The sequence below is a fragment of the Sminthopsis crassicaudata genome, chromosome 2 (genome assembly GCF_048593235.1).
Source record: "Sminthopsis crassicaudata isolate SCR6 chromosome 2, ASM4859323v1, whole genome shotgun sequence".
Taxonomy (NCBI): domain Eukaryota; kingdom Metazoa; phylum Chordata; class Mammalia; order Dasyuromorphia; family Dasyuridae; genus Sminthopsis; species Sminthopsis crassicaudata.
In genome coordinates this window covers 362,055,748-362,078,380 of record NC_133618.1, presented here as the reverse complement: position 1 = coordinate 362,078,380, position 22,633 = coordinate 362,055,748, and the positions used below count along the sequence as shown (strand labels likewise).

The following is a 22,633-nucleotide window of genomic DNA, read 5'->3' as shown; positions in this document are numbered from 1 at the left end:
GTTATGGAATATGAATGTCATAGAATACTATTGTTCTATAAGAAACAATCAACAGGATGATTTCAGATAGGCCTGGAGAGACTTACATGAACTGATGCTAAGTGGAATGAGCAAAATCAGGAGATCATTTTACACAGCAACAGCAAGATTATATGATGATCATTTCTGATGGACATGGCTCTTTTCAACAATGAGATGATTCAGGCCAGTTCTAGTGATCTTGTCGATGAAGAGAGCCATCTGCACCCAGAGAGAAGATGTAGGAACTGAATGTGGATCACAACATAGCATTTTCACTCTTTTTGTTGTTGTTTGCTTCCATTTTGTTTTCTTTCTCATTTTTTCCCTTTTTTGATCTGATTTTTCTTGTGCAGCGTGATAATTGTGGAAATATGTAAAGAATAATTGCATATGTTCAACATATATTGAATTGTTTGCTATCTAGGGGAAAGAATGGGGAAAAGGGAAGGAGAAAAAATTTGGAACACAAAGTTTTGCAAGGGTAAATGTTGAAAATTATCTATGCATATATTTTGAAAATAAAAAGCTTTAGTTAAAAAAGGAAAAAAAAATACCCAAATACATATATGTCTTTAAAAGCAAAATAAACAGGCCACTGCAAAGAAATTGGGATTCAAATGATTGAATTCCCTTTAAAGGAATTGGAATTCATTGTTCAAAAATTCAGTTTAGGTGCTTTCTGTAAAATTTCTGGTCTGTTGGAGACTGTAAACAGAATATGGGATTAATGGTTATTTTTTTTTTAACTTGTCAGAAAAGTCACAGGCTATAATCAAATGCCTTAATTATAGGTATTGATTATAATCTGGAGAAAGAAAGAAAAAGTCTTGGGTTTGGGAAGAGTGCTCATATGCTCAAGTTGATTTGGATGCAAAAATCTTCCATTTTGATGACTTGACATGGCCTGTCACTGAGAACCAAATTTCATGTAACCTGGGCCACTGCATCAAAATGGAAAGTCTCAAAGGATATTCAGGGATATATATGTGTGTGTGTGTGTGTGTGTGTGTGTGTGTGTGTGTGTGTGTGTGTGTGTGTGTGTATGTGAGAGAGAGAGAGAGAGAGAGAGAGAGAGAGAGAGAGAGAGAGAGAGAGAGAGAGAATGAGAGAGAGAGACTGAGCACATGTGTGTGCTACTTTTCACCTTATATTTAAAGTCCAACACCTTCAGCCTCACTTTTTTGCCCCTTGCATACCTTAATGACATATCTGACTTGTTAGGTCTGAAGATCGTGAAATCATCATGATGATAAAAATTCTAGTTAGAGTAAGCCCTCTGTTCATAGAACAGCATATAGGCAAATTCCTGTCAGTAAATAAACATGTATTTGTAAAAATGCATCTAGTTGATGGGCTTGATTACTATGTAGTTGGGTCAGTACTATAAATAGGAGCAGGGCAAATATGAAGAGCACCAAAGCCAAAGACTCTACTGTAGAAATTTCACATTCTGTTCCTCCTGTGTAACTCTTGGAGTACCTGGAGTCTTCCTGATGCCTAAGAGTAAAAATAGTAGTTATAGTGTAATGTTTTGGCTAATATTCAGTGGGAAGTAGGCAGGTTTTAAAAGAGGGGAAGGAATTAATATTCTATGGGTTTTCCAGCTTGAGTTCCATTGTACTCTTAGGAACAGAGTCTGAGACTTAATTCTGTCTTATGTTTTTTTTTGGCAAAGCAATTGTGGTTAAGGGATTTGCCCAGGGTCACAAAGCTAATAAGTGTAGAGACTGAGGCTTCATTTGAACTCATACTGCTTCTCTAATCACTGTACTACCTAGCTTGCTGCCCCTTCTCTATAATTATTGAAAACATGGACATCCTCCTAATCACCAAGGCTTAGAACCTAGGGGTCAAATTCCTCACCACAAATCAAATCTTCATTCTGATATGTTTCCTTCTCTCTTTTGAACTGCAACTATCTTGGTGTGAGTAACCCTTTATCACCTTACCTCATTTATTGTAATAGCATGCTGATTATTCCTGGTGCCACAAACCTGATCATGTCTCTCACACTCCTCTCCCCTAATTCAACAAACTCTATTGATTTCCTGGTATATCCATGATTAAATGTAAAATTACCTGGTCTGACATAATCTGGTTTCTAGTTTTAATGTTCCAGTCCACTTACGCCTTACTCCTTTCCAAATGTTTTAAAATTCAGGGACCCTTTTTTTTTTTTACCCTCAAAAGACATACCATTTTCTTTTCTTTTTTTTTTTTTAATTATATATATATATATATATATATATATATATATATATATATATATATATATATATATTTTATAATATTATCCCTTGTATTCATTTTTCCAAATTACCCCCCCTCCCTCTATTCCCTCCCCCCGACGACAGGCAATACCATACATTTTACATGTGTTACAATATAGTCTAGATACAATACATGTGTGTGAATATCATTTTCTTGTTGCACAATAAACATTAGAATCCGAAGGTACATGTAACCTGGGCAGACAGATATTAGTGCTAACAATTTACATTCACTTCCCAGTGTTTCTTCTCTGGGTGTAGCTACCTCTGTCCATCATTGATCAACTGGAAGTGAGTTGGATCTTCTTTATGTTGAAGATTTCCACTTCCATCAGAATACATCCTCATACAGTATTGTTGTTGAAGTGTACAGTGATCTTCTGGTTCTGCTCATTTCACTCAGCATCAGTTGATTTAAGTCTCTCCAGGCCTCTCTGTATTCCTCCTGCTGGTCATTTCTTACTGAGCAATAATATTCCATAACCTTCATATACCACAATTTACCCAACCATTCTCCAACTGATGGACAGCCATTCATCTTCCAGTTTCTAGCTACAACAAAAAGAGCTGCCACAAACATTTTGGCACATATATGTAAAAGACATACCATTTTCATTGCATTTTCACTGACTTTTTTCCACACCTGTAATTTTCTCATTCCTCAGTTCTACCTTCTGGCTTTCAAGTCTCCAATAATATGCTACCTTTTTTTTTTTTTTTCAATTTTCTAAACCATTCTTCTCATTCTCCTTAATATTAGTGCTTTTCTTTTGAGATTTTTCTTCAATTTATCTGTTACATATCTTTTTTTAAAACATAGCTGTTTTGGCATTGTTTTCCCCTTTTGGATTGTGGATTTGGTAAGAACTGTCTTTTCATCATCTTTATACCCTCAGGAAAAAAAAATATATTTTTCTGTTAAAGCTTTTTATTTTCAAAACATATGCATAAGTAATTTTCAGCATCCACCCTTGTAAAACCTTGTGTTTTAATTTCCCCCTCCCCCCACCCTCTTCCTTAGAAGGCAAGTAATTCAGTGTTAAACATGTGCAGTTCTTCTATACATATTCCCACAATTATCATGCTACACAAGAAAAATAAGATCAAAAAGAGAAAAATGAGAAAGAAAAGAAAATGCAATTTGATAAACTCCAACACCCATTCCTATTAAAAACACTAGAGAGTATAGGAATAAATGGACTTTTCCTTAAAATATTCAGTAGCATCTATTTAAAACCATCAATAAGTATCATATATAATAGTGATAAACTAGAACCATTCCCAGTAAAATCAGGAATGAAACAAAGGTTGCCCACTATCATCATTATTATTCAATATTATGTTAGACATGACTAGCTTCAGGAATAAAACATGAAAAAGAGATTAAAAGAAATAGAGTAGGTAATTAGGAAACCAAATTATCACTCTTGGCAGATGATATGATGGCATAGAGAACTTAGAGAACCCCAGAGAATCAACTAAAAAGCTATTAGAAATAATCCACAACTTTAGCAGAGTTGCAGAATACAAAATAAATCCACATAAATCATCAGCATTTTTATATATCACTAACAAAATCCAACAGCAAGAAATACAAAGAGAAATTCCATTTAACATAATTGTCGATAGTATAAAATATTTAGGAATCTATCTGCCAAGGGAAAGTCAGAAACTATATGAGCAAAATTACAAAACACTTTCCACACAAATAAAATCAGATCTAAACAATTGGAAAAATATACAGTGCTCTTGGATAGGCCAAGCAAATATAATAAAGATAGCAATACTACCTAAACTAATCTATTTAATTAATGCTATACTAATCAGACTCCCAAGAGGCTATTTTAATGACATAGAAAAAAAAAAAAGCAACAAAATTCATTTAGAAGAACAAAAGGTCAGGAATTTCAAGGAACTAGTGGGGAAAAAAAAAAAAAAAGGCAAATGAAGGTGGCCTAGCTGTACCGGATCTAAAACTATATTATAAAGCAGCAGTCACCAAAACCATTTGGTATTGGCTAAGAAATAGATTAATTGATCAGTGGAAAAGTTGGGTTCACAGGATAAAATAATCAATAGCTATAGCAATCTAGTGTTTGACTCTAGTGTAGAAATTTCACATTCTATTCTGTTTCTGTAAAATTTCTGGTCTGTTGGAGGCTGTAAAGACTCCAACTTTTGGGATAAAAATTCATTATTTGACAAAAACGGCTGGGAAAATTGGAAATTTGTATGGCAGAAACTAGGCATTGACCCACACTTACCACTGTACACCAAGATAAGATCAAAATAGGTTCATGATCTAGGCATAAAAGAATGAGATTTTAAATAAATTAGAAGAACATAGTATAGTTTACTTCTCAGACCTGTGGAGGGGGAAGGAATTTGTGACCAAAGAAGAACTAGAGATCATTATTGATCACAAAATAGAAAATTTTGATTATATCAGGTTAAAAAGTTTTGGTACAAACAAAACCAATGCAGACAAGATTAGAAGGGAAGCAATAAACTGGGAAAACATCTTTATAGTTAAAGGTTCTGATAAAAGCCTCACTTCCAAAATATATAGAGAATTGACTCTAATTTGTAAGAAATCAAGGCATTCTCCAATTGATAAATGATCAAAGGATATGAACAGACAATTTTCAGATGAAGAAATTGAAACAGTTGTATAAATATGTATTCATATGTTGTATTTAACATACACTTTAACATATTTAACATCTCAGAGAGGGGATGGAGAGGAGGGGGAAAAGTTGGAACAGAAGTTTTTGCAAAGATCAAAATTATCCATGCATATGTTTCGTCAATAAAAAGCTATAATTAAAAAGTAAAGTCAACAAAAAAGAAAAAAGAAAAGAAAAAGAAAATGCAAGCAAACAGCAAAAAAAAAAGTGAAAATACTATGTTGTGATCCACACTCAGTTCCCAAAGTTCTCTCTTTCTCCCTCACAAGACCATTGGAACTGGCCTGAATTACCTCATTGTTGAAAATAGCCACAGCCATGAGAATTGATCATTGTATAATTTTGTTGCTGTGAACAATGCTTTTCTGGTTATGTTCACTTTACTTAGCATCAATTCGTGTAAGTCTCCTTGCTGATCATTTCTTATTTCTTATAAAACAATAATATTCATATATACATACATATATATATATATATATATATATATATATATATATATATATATATATATATATATATATATATATATATATATATATATATATATATATATATATATATATATATATATATATATATATACACACACACACCATAAATTACTCAGCCATTCTCCAACTGGTGACATCCTCTCCAACTAATGGCATCTACTTCATTGGAAAAAAATATTGTAGACGTGCAAAATATTTCAAATTTTTAAAAAAAGCTTTTTAAGTTATATTTGTTTTCACTTTGAAGTTTGAGCATATTTTCATGCTGTTTTCAAGTGTGCATTTCTTTTTTTTGGAAATTGTTATTTCCATTGATCCTTTGGGGAGCATTTATTAGTTGTACAAATAACTATTAATATTTCAGATTCTCAATATTGGTACATGTACTAATTCTTAATAAAAATGCTAGTCTTTGGTGGAAATACACAGGACTTGAAATTCAGCAGATGTGGGGAAGATTGATCTCTACCACCAGCTTACATAACTTTCATCATGTTCCTATCTCTAGTGCTCAGTTTCCTATTTTGTAAATTTACCCCTGTAAAATAAGTGGTTTGGAGAGAAATATATGAGGTCCCTTCTAGACCTAATAATGTGTCCCTATGGTTTAAGACTTATTTAAAACATGTATTTATTTATGCTGTAAGTCTATAATTTTAACATGAAAATTATTCCAGAAAAGGAGGAAATTTTCTTAAGGTGGCTAGACCATATACATGTTTCCTAGATAATACAGAGCACAGCAAATCTTTTTTCTTTCCCTCATTCTTTGCTCTCTATCCCCTTTCTGCTGATATTTTCTTCCTTCCAGTGCAAAAAATTAAAATTTTCTAGAAAAATATAAAAAATTAGATACAGGAAAGGTACTTATTTATTTTCTTTAGAAGATTAATTCTTCATCCTCTTCCTGAACTGTTAAGTTAAGCAAATGTTTGATGAAGGTACCTGTGGAATGTAGTATGAAAAGGAGGTTGGTGGACACATATCCTAGTATATAGAATTAGGTTACTTTGTTTCTGTTAGCAGCTGTGTTAGCCTGGAAGATTGTGGGCGTTGGTCTGCCATGAAATGGCTGTTACTGTGAGCTGATTGGTAGAAAAGAGGAATAGATGATGTCATCTTCACTTACAGGCAAAGCTAGAAGGAAATAGATTCTCTTCTTTTCTCCCTTCCTCCCAAATATTGAGGTTTTGTCTATAGTAGTTATAAAACACATACACATGCACGTGGTTGTGGTTTGAGTCCTTTGTGCACTAAAGTAGCTTTTAAAATATTATAAGATGAACATCTCACTAGCTGAGCTGTAAGTGTATAGTCAGCACATATATAACAAAGAGAGAAGTTTCTTTTAGTTTTTTCCTTTCATTTTTGGGTTAACCATAGATTTGTCTGATATTAGTAAGACTGGAATGTTTTATAACTATGACTACTTTTTTTGAGTCTTCAATAAAATCAGGAAGGTTTATTCCTTCCACTAAGATTACTGACCACTGTCACCTAATATATTTTTCTTTAATTCAAGGAAATAATTCAGGTAAAAAAGATGAGATTTATTAGATTTTCTTTTCATGACATTTGAAATCATTTATGGTTTATTACTTGCTTGAAACTAGAACCGAACTACTTATAATTAGAAGCTAGATTGTGGGGTTTTTTTGTTCTTGTGAGGTTACATTAGTCTTAATGATAGTTTTGTCTGTTCAGTTCTACATCTCAGTATTTTTTAAAAAGTAAGTAATTCTTTAGTTCTGTGAAATCTCAATTTCACATCTCAAAATTTTATTAGCTTATTTCTTTGTTACTTGAGACTACTAGTTAAAGCTTAAGTCTGGATAGTGGCACTTTTATTTAGATTGATAATATCTCACTCTTTGCCCAGAGGTATTAGGAAAGCTCACTCTTTGGGTAACTGATAATTATCATCGGAGATGCTTTTTTTGGTAGGGGTGGTTCTTTTAACCTAATAATCCTGGTCTTTAAAGTTCTGTTTTTATAATCCTTTCCCCCTCAAGTTGCTCCCCATCCCCAAAACAAATTTCTGCTACATAGAAGTAAATTTTATATTATTTTTATATTATCATTATTCCAATAATTTTCTTGTTTTAGGGGTTTATTTCTTGATATTAATGTATATTTTTGCCCCTGGAAAATACATTTTGTTTTGGCTACTGAGAAGAGATACTACTACTTCCTTAAGTGCATTTTTTGTATGAGATTGTAATAGTTGGAATAGTGGATATCAGTCACGTGTTGTAGAAGTAATGATGACAGCTAGAAGAATATCCAGTGAAGTGTAGGGGGTGGTAGTATTAATGATGCTAGTAGGGTAGAATTAAGGAGTTTTTCATATATCTTATGAAATAAAGACATTTTGAGAAGACCATTTCCATTTTGTCAGAACACATATGCGTTCAGATATTAGATTTTTTTTTGTGTGTGTGTATTATAGCTAAATTTTTTTCTAAGAACAAAGGCTCCTCCCCCCCCTTTTTTTTTCCAAGTCACTTGAAAGGCTATTTCTTTGGAGGAACTATACATGGCACCAGTTAAATTATTGTACTACTGAATCTTCTTGATTTTAATTTTTGCAAGATCACATTTTCTTCCTACTTGTCAGTAAAATTGCCTACTTGGCTAGCTGTTACTGCATAATGGATATCTGGATTTTTTGTCATCATAGATGACTTACTCTGATTCCATTTTTAAAATTCATCCTTTCCATACATTAAAATCTTCTTGAAGATTATTATTCTCTTCTGAATATTTATTTCTTAAGTAGCTATGAAGCAGAAGCTCCGGAAATGAGTGTTACAAAGACAAACATGACAGCTGGGTGAGAGCAAGGCTGCCTCAGATGCTTAGAAAGCAAGACTGAATTGCTGCAGCTCATTCTCTTTTCCCTTGGGATTACGGAAGTGTGTTAAATTTGAATACTAGGATTAGAAAGCAGTATTCCCCAGTGTATCCAGTTGTGGATTCATTATGAATTAAAGCAAATAAAAATTATAAAAGAATAAAGGTTATCCGTTGTGAACAATATATTTTATCCTGCAGGTTGGAACACTCAAATGAGAAATTTTTGAAGAAAATAAATAGCATGCTGATATATTTCATGAAAGGGAGGGGCATATATATGTATGTGTATGTTAGGGTGGAGGTTTCAGTAAAGTTGCCCTGTGTGCTACATCTGCAGATACAGTAGCCAATTGATCTAATGCAGTTTCTGAAGGCTTTCTATACAGGTGATGTCATCCTTTTAGCTCCATTCCCCTCCCACTTTCTTTCCTCCTTATTAGATATTTCATCTTACTGCGGAGCATAGAATCGATAGGAGCTTCTCCACAGGGAGCCTCTGGAAAGCAGACACAGATAGCAGGAATTAAGGCACTAGCACTCAGTCTTGCTGTGGCAGAAGATGTAATATTTGTATTGCATTGTATAAATGTTTTAATTGAAAAAAACCGAACCTTAGATTAACAATATATCTAGTTGGTACTTTAGGATTGGAAATAGCACTGCGGAGTTGTAAATCGTGCATCGAAAAAGAGAAAAGAAAAAGAATTTGGATTACAAAGATTCAGAAGCGACACAGAATAAACCTGTTAGAGTCTTTCATTAGTTGGATTTTTCTTCCTTTTTTAGTTGGCAAGAAAAAAAAAAAAGAAACTTAATCTTAAGGATATGGAGTTTTGGTTTGATTCAGATGCAGAAGAATCATTGTAATATTTGATTTATGCAATGAAATGGGTAGAAGGAAAGGAAGCATGAAGATATTCTCTTGTTACTGATGCTACATTTTTTGGGAACAAATGCTGGAAAGTGTCAAAGGCTCAGGTTTGGTGTATGTTGTATTACTTGTTTAATCTGATCCAGAATTAACTGTTGGTGTTACTACTGTGTAGGTATGTGCTAAGTGACTGAAGAAGCATGTGGCTATCTGAATGCTCAGAGCCTGAAGCACAAAAACATCTTGATTTACATTTGTATGCTTGTTAAAAGGAACATTTTCATAGGAATTGAGGCAATTGGCTTAGTTCTAGGCTCAAAGGTACTGAAATCCAGTTGAGCCAATAATTTTTGGAATTCACTGTGGAAAAGAATCCTAAGAAGTTTTCTTTCTACATTGCTACATTGGTTTATGATTTGTGAAGAGCAAACAGAAGGGATTTTTTGCCAGTGTTTTTTCCCGTGCCTTCTGGTTTTTTGTTTTTTTTTAAGGAAACTTTATTTTCCAGACCAGGAAATGGCTTTTCTTGTTCGCTGTTATGCCAATTGTCTTCAGCCCTGGGCCTCCAAAGTAAGTGATTATCATTATTTTCCTTGAGCTGGATGAACCATAATAATATTTTTGTTTTGTAAACCTAAGCATGAGCAATATGTAGGTTTATATTGTGAATGAGCTCTTAATATTTCTGATAGCATTTATATGAGTTTTAAACTTTTAAGAATATAGAACCTCAATCCTCTTATTATTCAAATAAATGCCTTAATTGTCTTTTATTCAAAATATTAAAAAAAAAAAAACAAATCCTATAAACTTTTGGCTGAGCTTAAGCCAAAATTTAGAAAATATTTGTTTAATAATGTATTAAGCTTAAATACATTGAATCCAAGGTTTATATTCTAGAAACAAAATATTATCAGAATGAGGTATTCATATAATGATTGCTTATTGCTTTACCGTTTATTTGGAGAAATGATGTTCTCCTACCAGCTTACCAAGATCTTTTTTTATGTGAAACTATCATATTTCTGATTTCACTTTGACTTGACAGAATTGAAATTAACTGGAATGTAGAATTCATAAATTCAACATTTTTAATTGTGATCAAATTATGAAGATGTATTTTCAAATAAATCATAATTTAGTTATGTTCTTTCTTTGAAATAGGAATGATCATTGGTAATCAAATGTTTTGAGCAATATGATCTTTATGTAATAAATAAAAAATTCTGCAATAATATTCCTAAATGTTACTCAATTAGTATTATGGACCCTTTAGTATTCTGAGACTGGACTTCTCTTTATACACAGGTGTTTGCATGGCTGCTTACAGCTTATAAAAAATCCTATTACTTTCTAAAGAAAAGTTTAACTGTTCTTCAGAAAGTTATATCAGTGGATCCAACTAAAATAGTTTTATTTAGTGTAGATTTTTCTGTATGCGTATGTTTTGAACAAGATATTAGATACAATGGTAGTGACAGCCACACCTTCTACTTTTTTATTTTTATTTATTTGGAATAATATGCTGTGTTTTCTGATTCCTGCTGTCAAAAAGCAGACTCATAAGATTTAACAAATTCTTCTTTATTATACCATTGCATAAAGATAAGCTTTCCATGTAAATGTCTTTAACTTAGTTAAGAACAATGGAAACACTTTCTGGGATGATCTAAAAGCTATGCCTTTGCTGAAGAAATACTATCAAGATTTGAACTCATGTTTCCATTGTTAAATAACAAATGTTCTTTTGAATATTATTCAGTGAGAATTGTTTTACCACCAAATTAAAGGGACAGAGCTTTCCCTTGGGTTTGAGCCTTTTGCTCATGATAAAACATGGAAATTGGTCTGAAGTTACTCAATGGAAGATTGAAAATAAGAGAAAGTATCTGGATTGAAAAAAAGGGAAAATCTGATGATACTCATTGGATGTTTCAGATTTTTTTTAAAAGCTATTTATACAATTGTCATAATGCTTTTTTATTTACATAATTGTATTATTCTATTAATCTAATTATTTTTTGTTAGGTGATCTGGAAATTTTGATACTTAAGTATCTTTTTTCTTTTCTGCCACTTTGTCACTAATTACATATAGGACCAAGGGCCATTTTATATTTTTCTTTGTTTAATGGTTTTCCATGAAAGAATTCATAACCAAGTGGTTAGTTTAGAGGGGATGAGTTTATCCTATTACTGGGGCTATATTTAAAGATTTTTCCAATTTGGTAATACTTGCCAGATTTTTCTATCTCTTGTAGCCATTGATAACCTATGATTATCTCCCCTCTACAATGAAACAATGGAGTAGGACTTTGCGAAGTCCTTTAATTTTAACTGATAGTATTCTAAATAAGAGAATATGTCAAATGGCCAGTTATTTAGTAATTTAGTAATCCATTAAAGATTACTAAAGAAACTGAAGCATATTTTATATTCCTAGCTATAAATTAAGTCAGATAAAGGAAGTTTAGCTAACTGAAGGATGGCTCAGAGGTACTCTTTGAAGAAGTAAAGAAGTTGACAGAGTTAATTTTGTCATGTGCTCAAACCAATAGAAAACTTTTTTTTTTTCATGGAATATTTGGTCATTTCATATTGTAATTCAAAATATTTGTGTAAAACATCGCTATGAAAATAATTTCAGCATATGTACCAGCTTAGGTTACAGAGGATAGAATAAATAGAGAAATTCTATATCAAATTAGATAAGACATTCCTATTAAATCATTTACTCAACATTTACTCTGTTTCAGTGCAAAGACTAAGTGTGGCAACTGGGGACAGGTTAATATTGTGAGTGATAGTTGGGAAAAAGAGTTAAAGAAGAAGGAATGAGAGAAATACTGCTTAGATACAAAAATCTAACTTCTTTCTATATCATGAACACTTCCTTTTGGAAAAAGAATGGTAGTGCTAAACATGGAAACTATCAAATAACATGACAAAAAATGAATTAGGTTTACATTTTAAGAGACAAGGAAAGCTTCATTAGTGTTGTGGAAATTATCCTTAAATAAGTTGTACATATTTAGACCTGACTCTTGTCAGAGCAAGGATCAGATTTCATAAAAACATTTGTCATTCATTTGAAACAGCTAATTTCAGAGATGTTTTATAGTTGATTCTGAAAATGAGAAACTGATAATTGATTTTCGTGTTATGCCACAGTGAGAAAATAAAAAGAATTCAAAAAACTGTCCAGGTCGCCAAAAGTTTGACTTAGATGCCAAATGGACACAGATGGTAGTCAAAGGCAACATCAGGTCAGATTATAAATTAATTGGAATATAAATAAAATAATATAACAGATGCTGGATCATTATAAGCAATATTGTCTCATAAACTGAGAGGAATGGAGGGTAAAAAATAGTTTAAAGAAAGATTGTCAAAAGATCCAAAGCAAAATTATTATATGGAGGTCTTAAGAGGAAAATAGGATAGCAAACAAAAGAAAAATGAGAAGAGGCTTCAAACATTAAACATCTCAATTCTTAGTTTTTTTTTTCTTTTTTTCTTTTTATTTACAAAACACATGCATGGGTAATTTTTCAACATTGATCCTTGTAAAAACTTTTTGTTCCAAATTTTCCCCTCCTTACCCTCAACCCCTCTCCTAGCGGGCAGGTAGTCCAATACATGTTAAATAGGTTAAAATGTATGTTAAATTCAATGTATGTGTATATATATTTATACAGTTATCTTGCTGCACAACGAAAATCAGATCAAGAAGGAAGAAAAAAAAAACTGAGAGAAAACAATGCAAGCAAACAACAACACAGAGAGAGTGAAAATGCTATGTTGTGGTCCACATTCAGTTCCCATGATCCTTTTTTCTGGGTGTAGATGACTCTCTTCATCTCAGTTCTTAGTTTTTGATATTCTTATATGGGAGATAGAAATACCATTAAATAGAACAAATGATACAAAGAACCAAATTGACCATATTTTTGTAGCAAAAATCTGTATGGAAAATGACTCAGTTTTATTGACAGACCAGTATGCAAGGTATCAGAAGGAAAAGGCAATGAAAAATGTGGGGGGAAAAAAACTTGGGCCTTATGAATAATGAACAGATGACTGAGAATATCAACTATATAGCTGCCAACCAATCATTAAATTCTTTATGTGAATACAATATATGTATAAATCTAAGGTATCCATCCTTAATGAAATATTTGTAGGAAAAATAAAAATTAAAAGTATCAGCAAATATGTATTATTTATTATATATTGTGCATATACTTGGTATCTAATGATAATCTCTTCTGTGCTCATAGACCTTACATTTTAAGGGAGACCCATGTACGTAAATATGTAAATATTAGATAGAGAAAGGAGGTAAATTCACAGGGAAAAGGCTTCTTGCAGAAGGTGGCATTGAAGCTTGAAGAAATCCAGAGATACTAAGAAATGAACTTACATTAGAGAATTAGAATTTAGAAGTATTGCAAATTTGGGGAGGACATCAGTGAGAAGATGACTATTTGTCAGCAGTAATAAATAGGTCGTATGGCTTATCTGTGGACAGCAATGTATATGATTACTGGGCAGTTTGTTATGAAGAACTTTGAATGATAGAGAACTTTATATCTGATCTTTGAGTATGTAATAGGGAGCCAGTATTATGTATTGAAGAAGGTGACATGGTTATATCTATTCTTTGGAAAAATCACTATGGCAGCTAAATGAGAGATGGATTAGAATAGGAAGAAGCTTGAAAGCAAGAATATCAAATTAAAAGAAAATCAAATAAGATTGCAGCAGTCCTTTTGAGAAGTAATCAGGGCATACCTGACCTAAAATGGTGATTGTAGAAGTAGCTGAGTTTTGTTCAAAGATTGGGTATGTTGGCTAAGTGCAAATAAGGACTAAAGGATGACATGGTACTTCCTAGTCACTGTGTAACTGAGAAGGTGATGGTGTCCTCTAAGGAATTTGGGAAGAGGATTTAGGAAGAAAGATAACAAATACTGTTTGGGACATTTTGAGTTTGAGAGACTATAGAATATCCAATTTAATATTTCAGTCAGGAAGTTTGTATTGCAGGACTTGAATTCAAGAGAAACTGGGTCTGGACATGTATACATATACATGTACATATAAATTTGCATTTACATATCCATATATAAACTTGTGCATATTATATATTATACTAAACAAAAACCTCTACCTAGAGATAATAATTGAATCCATGGGGGTTGATGAGATACAGCTAAGCAGGTAACACAGTAGGATAGGATATGGGTTCTGGAGATCCCATTTGTAAAGCAATTAGCAAAGTAAAATGAGATATTATTTGTAAAGCATCTGGCCTGTAGTATGCTTGTTTCCTTCCTTCATACTTGACATATTATAAAGAGAAAAGAGAAAACGTCCTAGGGCATAGCCTTTGATGACATCCACAGTTAATGAAGGTAACATGAATAAAGAACAAACAAAGGAGCCTGAGAAAGTTCAGACAGACAGATAGGAAGAAAATCATGAGAAAGTAGAATCTCAAGATGCCTAGAGGAAAAAAGAAACAAACAGGAGGACAAAGTATCAGATTCTTGAAGAATGGTCAGGAAGAATGAGTATTGAGGAAAGGCCATTAGATTTGGCAATTAATAGGTCATTGGTAATTTTGGAGAGAACAATTTGAGTTGAATGATTTAGTCAGAAACCAGACTGCAGAAAATTTAGAAGATAAAAAGTAGACACATAACATAGATGACTTTGGAAAAGTTGAGAAGGACATGAAAGATGTAAGACAATAGCTAGTAGCAATAGAAGGAACTTTATTGAGGATTTTTTTTTTTTAAGATGAAGGCTTTAGGGGCATATTTGTGGAAATTAAGGAGGGTACCAGTAGAAAGGAAGAGATTGGAGATGATAGTGCACTCAGTGTAGTAAAATCCTGCTTTTTTTTCCAACAAGGTATCTCCATTCATATATTAAAAATAATTTTAGTGTCCTTAAAATATATAACAATAAAAACAGCTCTATTTGGAAACCCTTCATTCATAAAAACCAAGGCATAAATGGATATCTGTGTTCACCAATAATGGAAGACTTTGATGGAGGAGATCCACCAGAGAGTGGATTGAAGAATGTTTTCATTTGGATGATGATGTCCTTTTTGTGGATAATAATTATTCTGCTTTTGTTCAGGTCAAGATCTTTTTCTCCATTCAAAAGAATTTGACTTGAACATCTAGCTAGAAAAGATCAAGTTTAGGAAGAATATGTATTACCTAGATTATGGCATAATAACACCTATACCAAAAAATAGATAGTAAAACTATTAAAAAAAAACTAAATGCAAATTAAAACAATTCTGAGATATTACCTTACACTTATCAGATTGGCTAAGGAAAATCACAAAAGCTGGAGGGGATTTGGGAAAATTGGCACACTAATTCACTGTTGGTGGAGTAAATAGTCCAACCGTTCTGGAGAACAATTTCAAACTATATCTAATGGGCTTTAAACTTCATACCTTTTTAATCTTTTCAATGCCACTATTTTATCTATATCCCAAAGAAATCAAAGAAGGAGAAAATGACCTATTTACACAAAGTACTTATATAAGCTCTTTTTTGTGGTGACAGAGAATTGCAAATTGAGGGGATGCTTATCAATTGGGGAATGACTGAACAAATTGTGATATATGATTATATTAGAATATAATTGTGCTATAAAGAACTATGAACAGGATGTATTTCAGAAAACTTTAGAAGTCCTATATGAACTAATACAAAGTAAAGTGATAGAACTAGAAAAAATGTATATAGTAATAGCAATATTGTTAAGAATGATTAACTGTGAAAGACTTAGCTATCTGACTGACAACAATCCAAAAGACCCATGATGAAAATGCTATCCATCTTTAGAGAGAGAACTTATGAACTCTGAGTGAAGATTAAAGCACATTTAAAAAAAATAATAACACCTATACCAGGGTATAACTAGGACGAAGAGTGCAAATCAATAACTTGTTGGGTTCAGAATTAAATGGGAAGAGGAAAGCAGGCTGGATTGCCTTTGGGACTATAAAGAGCATCTTCCCCCAGAGACAAAGGTTCAATTTTAAAATACCAATATTGGGTAATATTGAATATCATAGAGATGTCTTCAAAGAAATGATAAGGAAAAAAAAAAGGGCTGGTCACATGTGATCTTAGATTGTAGCTAGACTGGCAGAGTTTTCTACTGATATCCTGTTATGTCATATTATCTTTTTAATTTACTGAGCTTCTAGATTCTAGACTACTGAAATTCTAGGCCACATACAAATTGTAGTTTAGGCACATGTTACAATATTATTCATATTCATTTTTTTACTCTAAATGACAAACATTTACATTTACAACAATGGCATATCATCTTACTGTCATCTATTATTATAGTCTGTCAGGACCTTATTGGATTCTTCTACCCTTCAGCTGTCCTCCCATCTTCATGCCATTTGTAGACTTATAATCAGTATTATAGTCATATATTTTTCTTGACTATGCATGTGTTATGATATAGGTTATACAGTTGTTCTGGGTTTCATTTAACCTGTTTATTTAATAATATTTTATTATTTGGTCATATTTATATGCCATAATTTAACTATTGCCCAGTCAGTAGACATCTGCATTTCCAATTCTTTGTCAGTAGACTAGCATTTGTGAAATGTTTACTACGTGCCAGTTTTTGCTAAAACCAAAAAAAGTGTTGTTATGAATATTTTTATACACATGGATACTTTTCCTTTTTTTGGGGGGGGGAGGGTAAAAGCCTAGTTGATATTTTCTTTTTTTTTTTTTTTATTGTGAAATATAAGATTTATTTAAAAATGCAGTACAATAGGAAAAATATTAAATAAAAAAAGATTTCTTAAAATTAAAATGAAAGTATCTTTCACAAAGTTCCCTGCAAAATTTCCTCTTTGAGTCCTTAAAAAAATCAATTTTTCTAGTTGATATTTTCAAAGGCATTTACAGTATAATGATGTTTTGGTGTTAGCTCCAAATTGTTTTCTAGAGTAGTTGAATCAATTCACAGCTTTGAAGACCATAGATAAAATACCCTTTCTAAAAACTATCATTTTAAAAACTCCTTTTTTGGTCATCTTTGCCAATATGATAGATATGAAATGGAACTTCAATGTTGTTTTTATTCTTATTTAATATTAATAGCTTGGAGCATTTTTCCCCTCACATAGTTCCTCATAGCTTTTCCTCTTATTTTTTGATCATTTTTCTCTAGAGAATGACTTATTATAGCTATCAGTTTCCTATATCTTCGCTGAGAGATCTATTGCAAATATTTTTCCTAGTTAACTTTCTTTTCTAAGCAACTATATTGATTAAAAATTTTAAAAATTAATGTTATATAATTTTTTCTTTTACAAGATGGTTTTAACATTCATTTTTATAAGATTTTGAGTTCCAATTTTTTTCTCCCTCCCTCCATTACTTTCCCTCCTTTTCAAGACAGCAAGCAAATTAATAAACTGTTGATTTTGTGTCAACTTTAAATTTTTTTGTAATCAAAATTATCCATTTTATTATGATCTTCTCTATTTCTTGTTTGATCAAGAACTTTTTCTATCCATAGAAAAGAATGTCTTATCTCCTCAGATTTTTTTTTGATTTGACCTTACATGTGATTATGTATCCCATTTGAACCACTACCATTTTCCTACATACTTACACTTGAAACCAAGATGCTATTTTGACTCCTCATTTTGTCTACTCCTATATCAAATCTGTTGCCAAGTGCTTTTTTCTGCATTTACAACATCTCTTTTATAAATCCCTTTTCTGTCCTGAAAATATCTACCATCTTGGTGGGAGTCCTCATCACTTTACACCTGGACCAATAATACCCTGCTGGTTGACCTCCCAGCCTTATCCCCAGTCTAGTCCATTTGCCAATCAAGAGGCCAATTCAAAATGCAGTTGTAATCATGTCGCTCCCTTCCGGCTTCTTCTATCCCAATTCATTAAACTCCACTGATTCCATATTATCTTCAGGACCAAATATAAAATCCTCTAGGGTTTTGTTGTTGTTGTTTAGTTATCCATCCCTTCCTTCTTCCTTTCCAGTGTTTTTAACATATGACTTGCTTCAATGTAATTCTTTTTCATATAAGATACTCTGCCAACTTAAGATATTTCCACTGGATGTCTTTCCATATCTAGAATAATGTCACTTCTCAGCTATATTGTCTGTCTTTTCAATGCCTTTTCTGGATCTTCTTAATGTTGGCACTTTGTCTCTGAGATTCTCTCCAGTTATTATGTGTGTGTGTGTTTGTGTTTCTGTATTAACATAATTATTTACTTTGGCTCTCTCATTAGACAGATTAGACAGAGCTTTACACAGGAATTGTCTTTGCTTTTCTTGTTTTCCCAGTATTGGAAACATAGTCTTGTTTATTGACTGTAATTTGACTTTTTATATCTAGGTCATATATTCATTTGGAATTTAATTTGGCATTTAGTGCGAGAAGTCTGTCATCCCTAGCAATTTCTATCAGGTAAAAAGTCCTTTCTTAGCCTGGCTTTTGGAATCTTATTCATTGAAGGACACTATATGCTATTACCTAATTTCTTGTTTTGATCAACTATTTTATGCCGTAACACAATGCTATTATGTGTTCAGTCAATATTCTTTTCATGTTGAATGAAAATGGAAAAAAAAAATCCTTCTCTTACACAAAAGGCTTATACTTATATTCTACTAAAGTCCAGAAATATTTTTGTTGTAATGGAAGCAAGCATTTTATTTGTATCCATATTGGACCACCAAATAGTTTCATTTAGATAGATAGATAGAATTTGGGATCTTTTTTTCCCCCCACCAATTTTTCCTCCTTTATCAACAAGGTCCTTTCTTTCTCCAAATCCTACAGAGATAGGATCTTTACTAAAAGAGGAGGGTGACAGGTTTTCTCTGTTACTTGTATTAACTTCTTATTCCTTAGAAGTGTTTCATAATTATTAAATAATTTTATAATATTAAAATTTTGAGGTGTACCTAAAATGCCTAAATATACTAAAGTGAAAATTTATTTCATGTAGGAGTATCAATATCAAAAACATTTTAAAGGGTATGGATTTGAATTTTTTTTTTTTTCAGCTTCCTGCAGACCTTAACAAGTTGCACCTTACTGAAAACCCTCATCCACAGGTGACCCATGTCCCTTCTAGCCAGTCTGGATGTAGCATTGCCAGTGACTCAGGGAGCAGCAGTTTATCTGATATCTACCAGGTAATGCTTTAAGAACAGCTATCTTAGATTTTGTTATAGTAATTGAAAGAATTATCTTTATCACTTTTATAAACAATAAATAACTGTAAATATTATTAACAATTGATATTATCTCAATGCAGTTGTCATCTCAACAATTCTGTTACAAGACCTTAAGTGAATTTTTTTTAATGAAATATATGTAATAATAGAGTATCCAAACAGTTTAGTTCTACAATATTCTATTCTTACAGATATGGTAAGAATTTATTAGCTGCTTTCTTGAGAAAGAATTGAACAGTGGGGAGAAGGGACAATATAAATCTGGCAATTCTATAATAAAAGATTTTATAATTGTTTGGATTAATTGGTGGATTAATTACACTCTGAATTTGCATTTTGTGAATGTTTAATTCTTAAATTTTGTGAAATTGTATAGATAAATATGTATAGATTATTTAGACATTATTCATGTAATAATGCATATCTTTTGCCAGTTTAAAAAATTTTTCAGTTAATATTTAATTTTCCAAATACATGTATAGTTTTCTTTCTTTCTTTCTTTTTTTTTTCCTGAGGCTGGAGTTAAGTGACTTGCCCTGGGTCACACAGCTAGGAAGTGTTAAGTGTCTGAGACCAAATTTGAACTCAGGTCCTCCACTGCGCCACCTCGCTGCCCCCCATGTAAAGTTTTCAATATTTGTTTTTGTAAGACTTTTGTGTTCCAATTTTTTTCCCTCCCTCTCTTAACATCTTTCCCCTTAAGATAGCAAGCAGTTCTTTTAAACATATTTCCATATTTGTCATGTTGTACAATAAAAATCAGACCAAAAGAGAAAACACACACACACACACACACACACACACACACACACACACACACACACACACACACACACACACACACACACACACACACCCCAAAGAAGAAAACAAAAAGTAAAAGTACTTCTTCTAACCATATTCATTCTCCATAGTTTTCTCTTCAGATGTGAGTGGTATTTTCCATCCCAAGTCCATTAGAATTTCCTTGAATCACTTCATTGTTGAAAAGTATTTTACTTTGTGCAATGTTCTCTTGGCTTTGTTCACTTCACTCAGCATCAGTTCATATAAGTCTTCAGACTTTTTCAGAAAGATCAGCCTGCTCATCATTTTTTTAAAGAACAATAGTATTCCATTCCATTCAGCCATTCTCAAACTAATGGACATCTATTCAATTTCTTTGCCACTGCAAAAGGGCTATTACAAACATTTTTGCACATGTGGGTCCTTTTCCCTCTTTTGTGATCTTTTGGGATTTAAACCCAGTAGAGAAACTGTTGGATCAGAGGGTATGCACTTTTACAGACCTTTAGGCATAATTCCACATTGGTCCGTAGGATGGTTGTACCAGTTCACACCTCCATCAGCATACATTAGTATCCCAGTTTTCCTGTTATGCCCTTCAACATTTATCATTATCTTTTCCTGTTATGAGAGGTGTAAAGCAAAACCTCAGGATTATCTTAATTTCTTTAATCAGTAATGATTTTCCCCCCATATCTCTAGAAATGGCTTTAATTTCTTTATCTGAAAATTATTCATATTCTTTGACTATTTACTAATTGGGGAATGACTTGTATTATTATAAATCTGAGTCAATTCTTTATGTATTTTAGAAATGAGGCCTTTATCAGAAACACTAGCTGTAAAAAAATTTTTCCCAGCTTTTGTTTCCCTTCTAATCTTTTGCCAGAGCTTTTTTTTTTTTTTTAATTTTTTTTATAGCTGATATTTGTGGAGATAAATATGTGTGTAAGTATTCATTTTATCAATTCATAATCAAAACATTGAGTAAACTGAGTGACATATTAGAAAATACAAAATATAAAATAAAAATGCAAACATTTACAGTTTGAAATATATTAAACTTATATATGTTGTTATGGCTTTTAATTTTCATTTATTGTCTTTATATACACTTTGTTTTGTAAATAATTTCATCTACAAAGAATTTTAAATTTGTGGTAGATTAACACAGTTCCAGTCAACAAGCATTTATGGAATGCTTTCTATAGTATTTTGTTGCTTAGTTAAATGTATAGAAAAGTTTCTCATTGAATATTTGACTTTTTTTTTTTTTTTTTTTGCTTTTATCATTACACTTTATACCTTGGAGATATTGAGTAACAGACTACAGCAGGAAAGCAGATAATCATGAAACAAATCACACTAATTTTTTGTTTCCTAGTTAAGGGTTTACTCTACTGTAGTCTTTTGTTTTTTATTTTTTTATTAAGTGTGCAATAGTATTATTCTAAAAAATATGCATACTTTAATTTAAAAAACTATTACTTAAAAAAATATTATCTTCTAATCCTTTAGTGAATAGTAATATTTTTGCTGAAGAAGGTTTGTGGTTGCTGAAGATAGGGTGGCTGTGACCGTTTCTTAAAATAAGAGAATAATGAAATTTGCTACAGCAGTTGATTCTTCACTTGAATACTTAGAGGTCATTGTAGGGTTATTAACTCATCTAATTTCAATATTACATCTCTGGGAATAAGGAGGCTTGAGGAGAGGGAGAGAGAAGAATGGATGCTCAGTGGAGCAGTCTGAAATAACATTGATTGGTTATGTTCACACACTATCTTATATAGATGTAATCTGTCACATCCAGATCAATTATAATAGTAACTTTAAAGATCGGTGATCATTGATCACTATAATGGATATAATGAGGATGAAAGAGTTTGAAATATTGCAAGAATTTCCAAAATGTGGCACAGAGACACATGAGCACATGTTTGAAAATATTTGTTTAATGGCAAAGTTGCCACAAATCTTCAATTTGTAAAATTGTTCTATGGAGTGCAATAAAATGAGGTATGTATGCTTCTATACATTTAGCCCCTTAGCTACCTCATCAATTTTTATATGCAAATTGAGGAAGTTAATTATTATTAAAGTCCTTTCCAGCTCAAAATTTTGTGATCTTAGGAACTTACCATTTAATTTGGCTTGTTAAGTTGGTATACTATACTTATCTGGAAAGAATTTTCAAGCCATGCTATTCTAAAGGCTAGGAAATATAGATTATATCACAGTAAACCATATTGGTATTATTTTCATGCTTCAGACAGTAATCTCTTAAGATTAGTCAGGGATAAGGATCAGAATTGTTTGGCAGCCTAAACCTCTTCTTTTTTTTCCATTCATCCACACCTGA

At 32.0% G+C, this 22,633-nt stretch overlaps 1 protein-coding gene across 13 annotated transcripts in view; it reads left to right on the top strand.

The window, feature by feature from the left end:
* The window catches only part of RAPGEF6 (Rap guanine nucleotide exchange factor 6), a 235,132-nt gene that overhangs the window by 103,094 nt on the left and 109,405 nt on the right, over positions 1-22,633 (top strand). For 11 of the 13 annotated variants that reach the window (XM_074290954.1, XM_074290947.1, XM_074290951.1 and 8 more), the window contains exon 7: positions 19,312-19,443. The exons of 1 other annotated variant lie outside the window; for it this stretch is intronic. In XM_074290954.1, coding sequence (XP_074147055.1) covers positions 19,312-19,443 — 132 coding nt within the window. Of the gene's footprint in view, positions 1-8,132; positions 9,767-19,311; positions 19,444-22,633 lie in introns of those variants that run through there. One more of the 13 variants, XM_074290957.1, reaches the window with a different exon arrangement.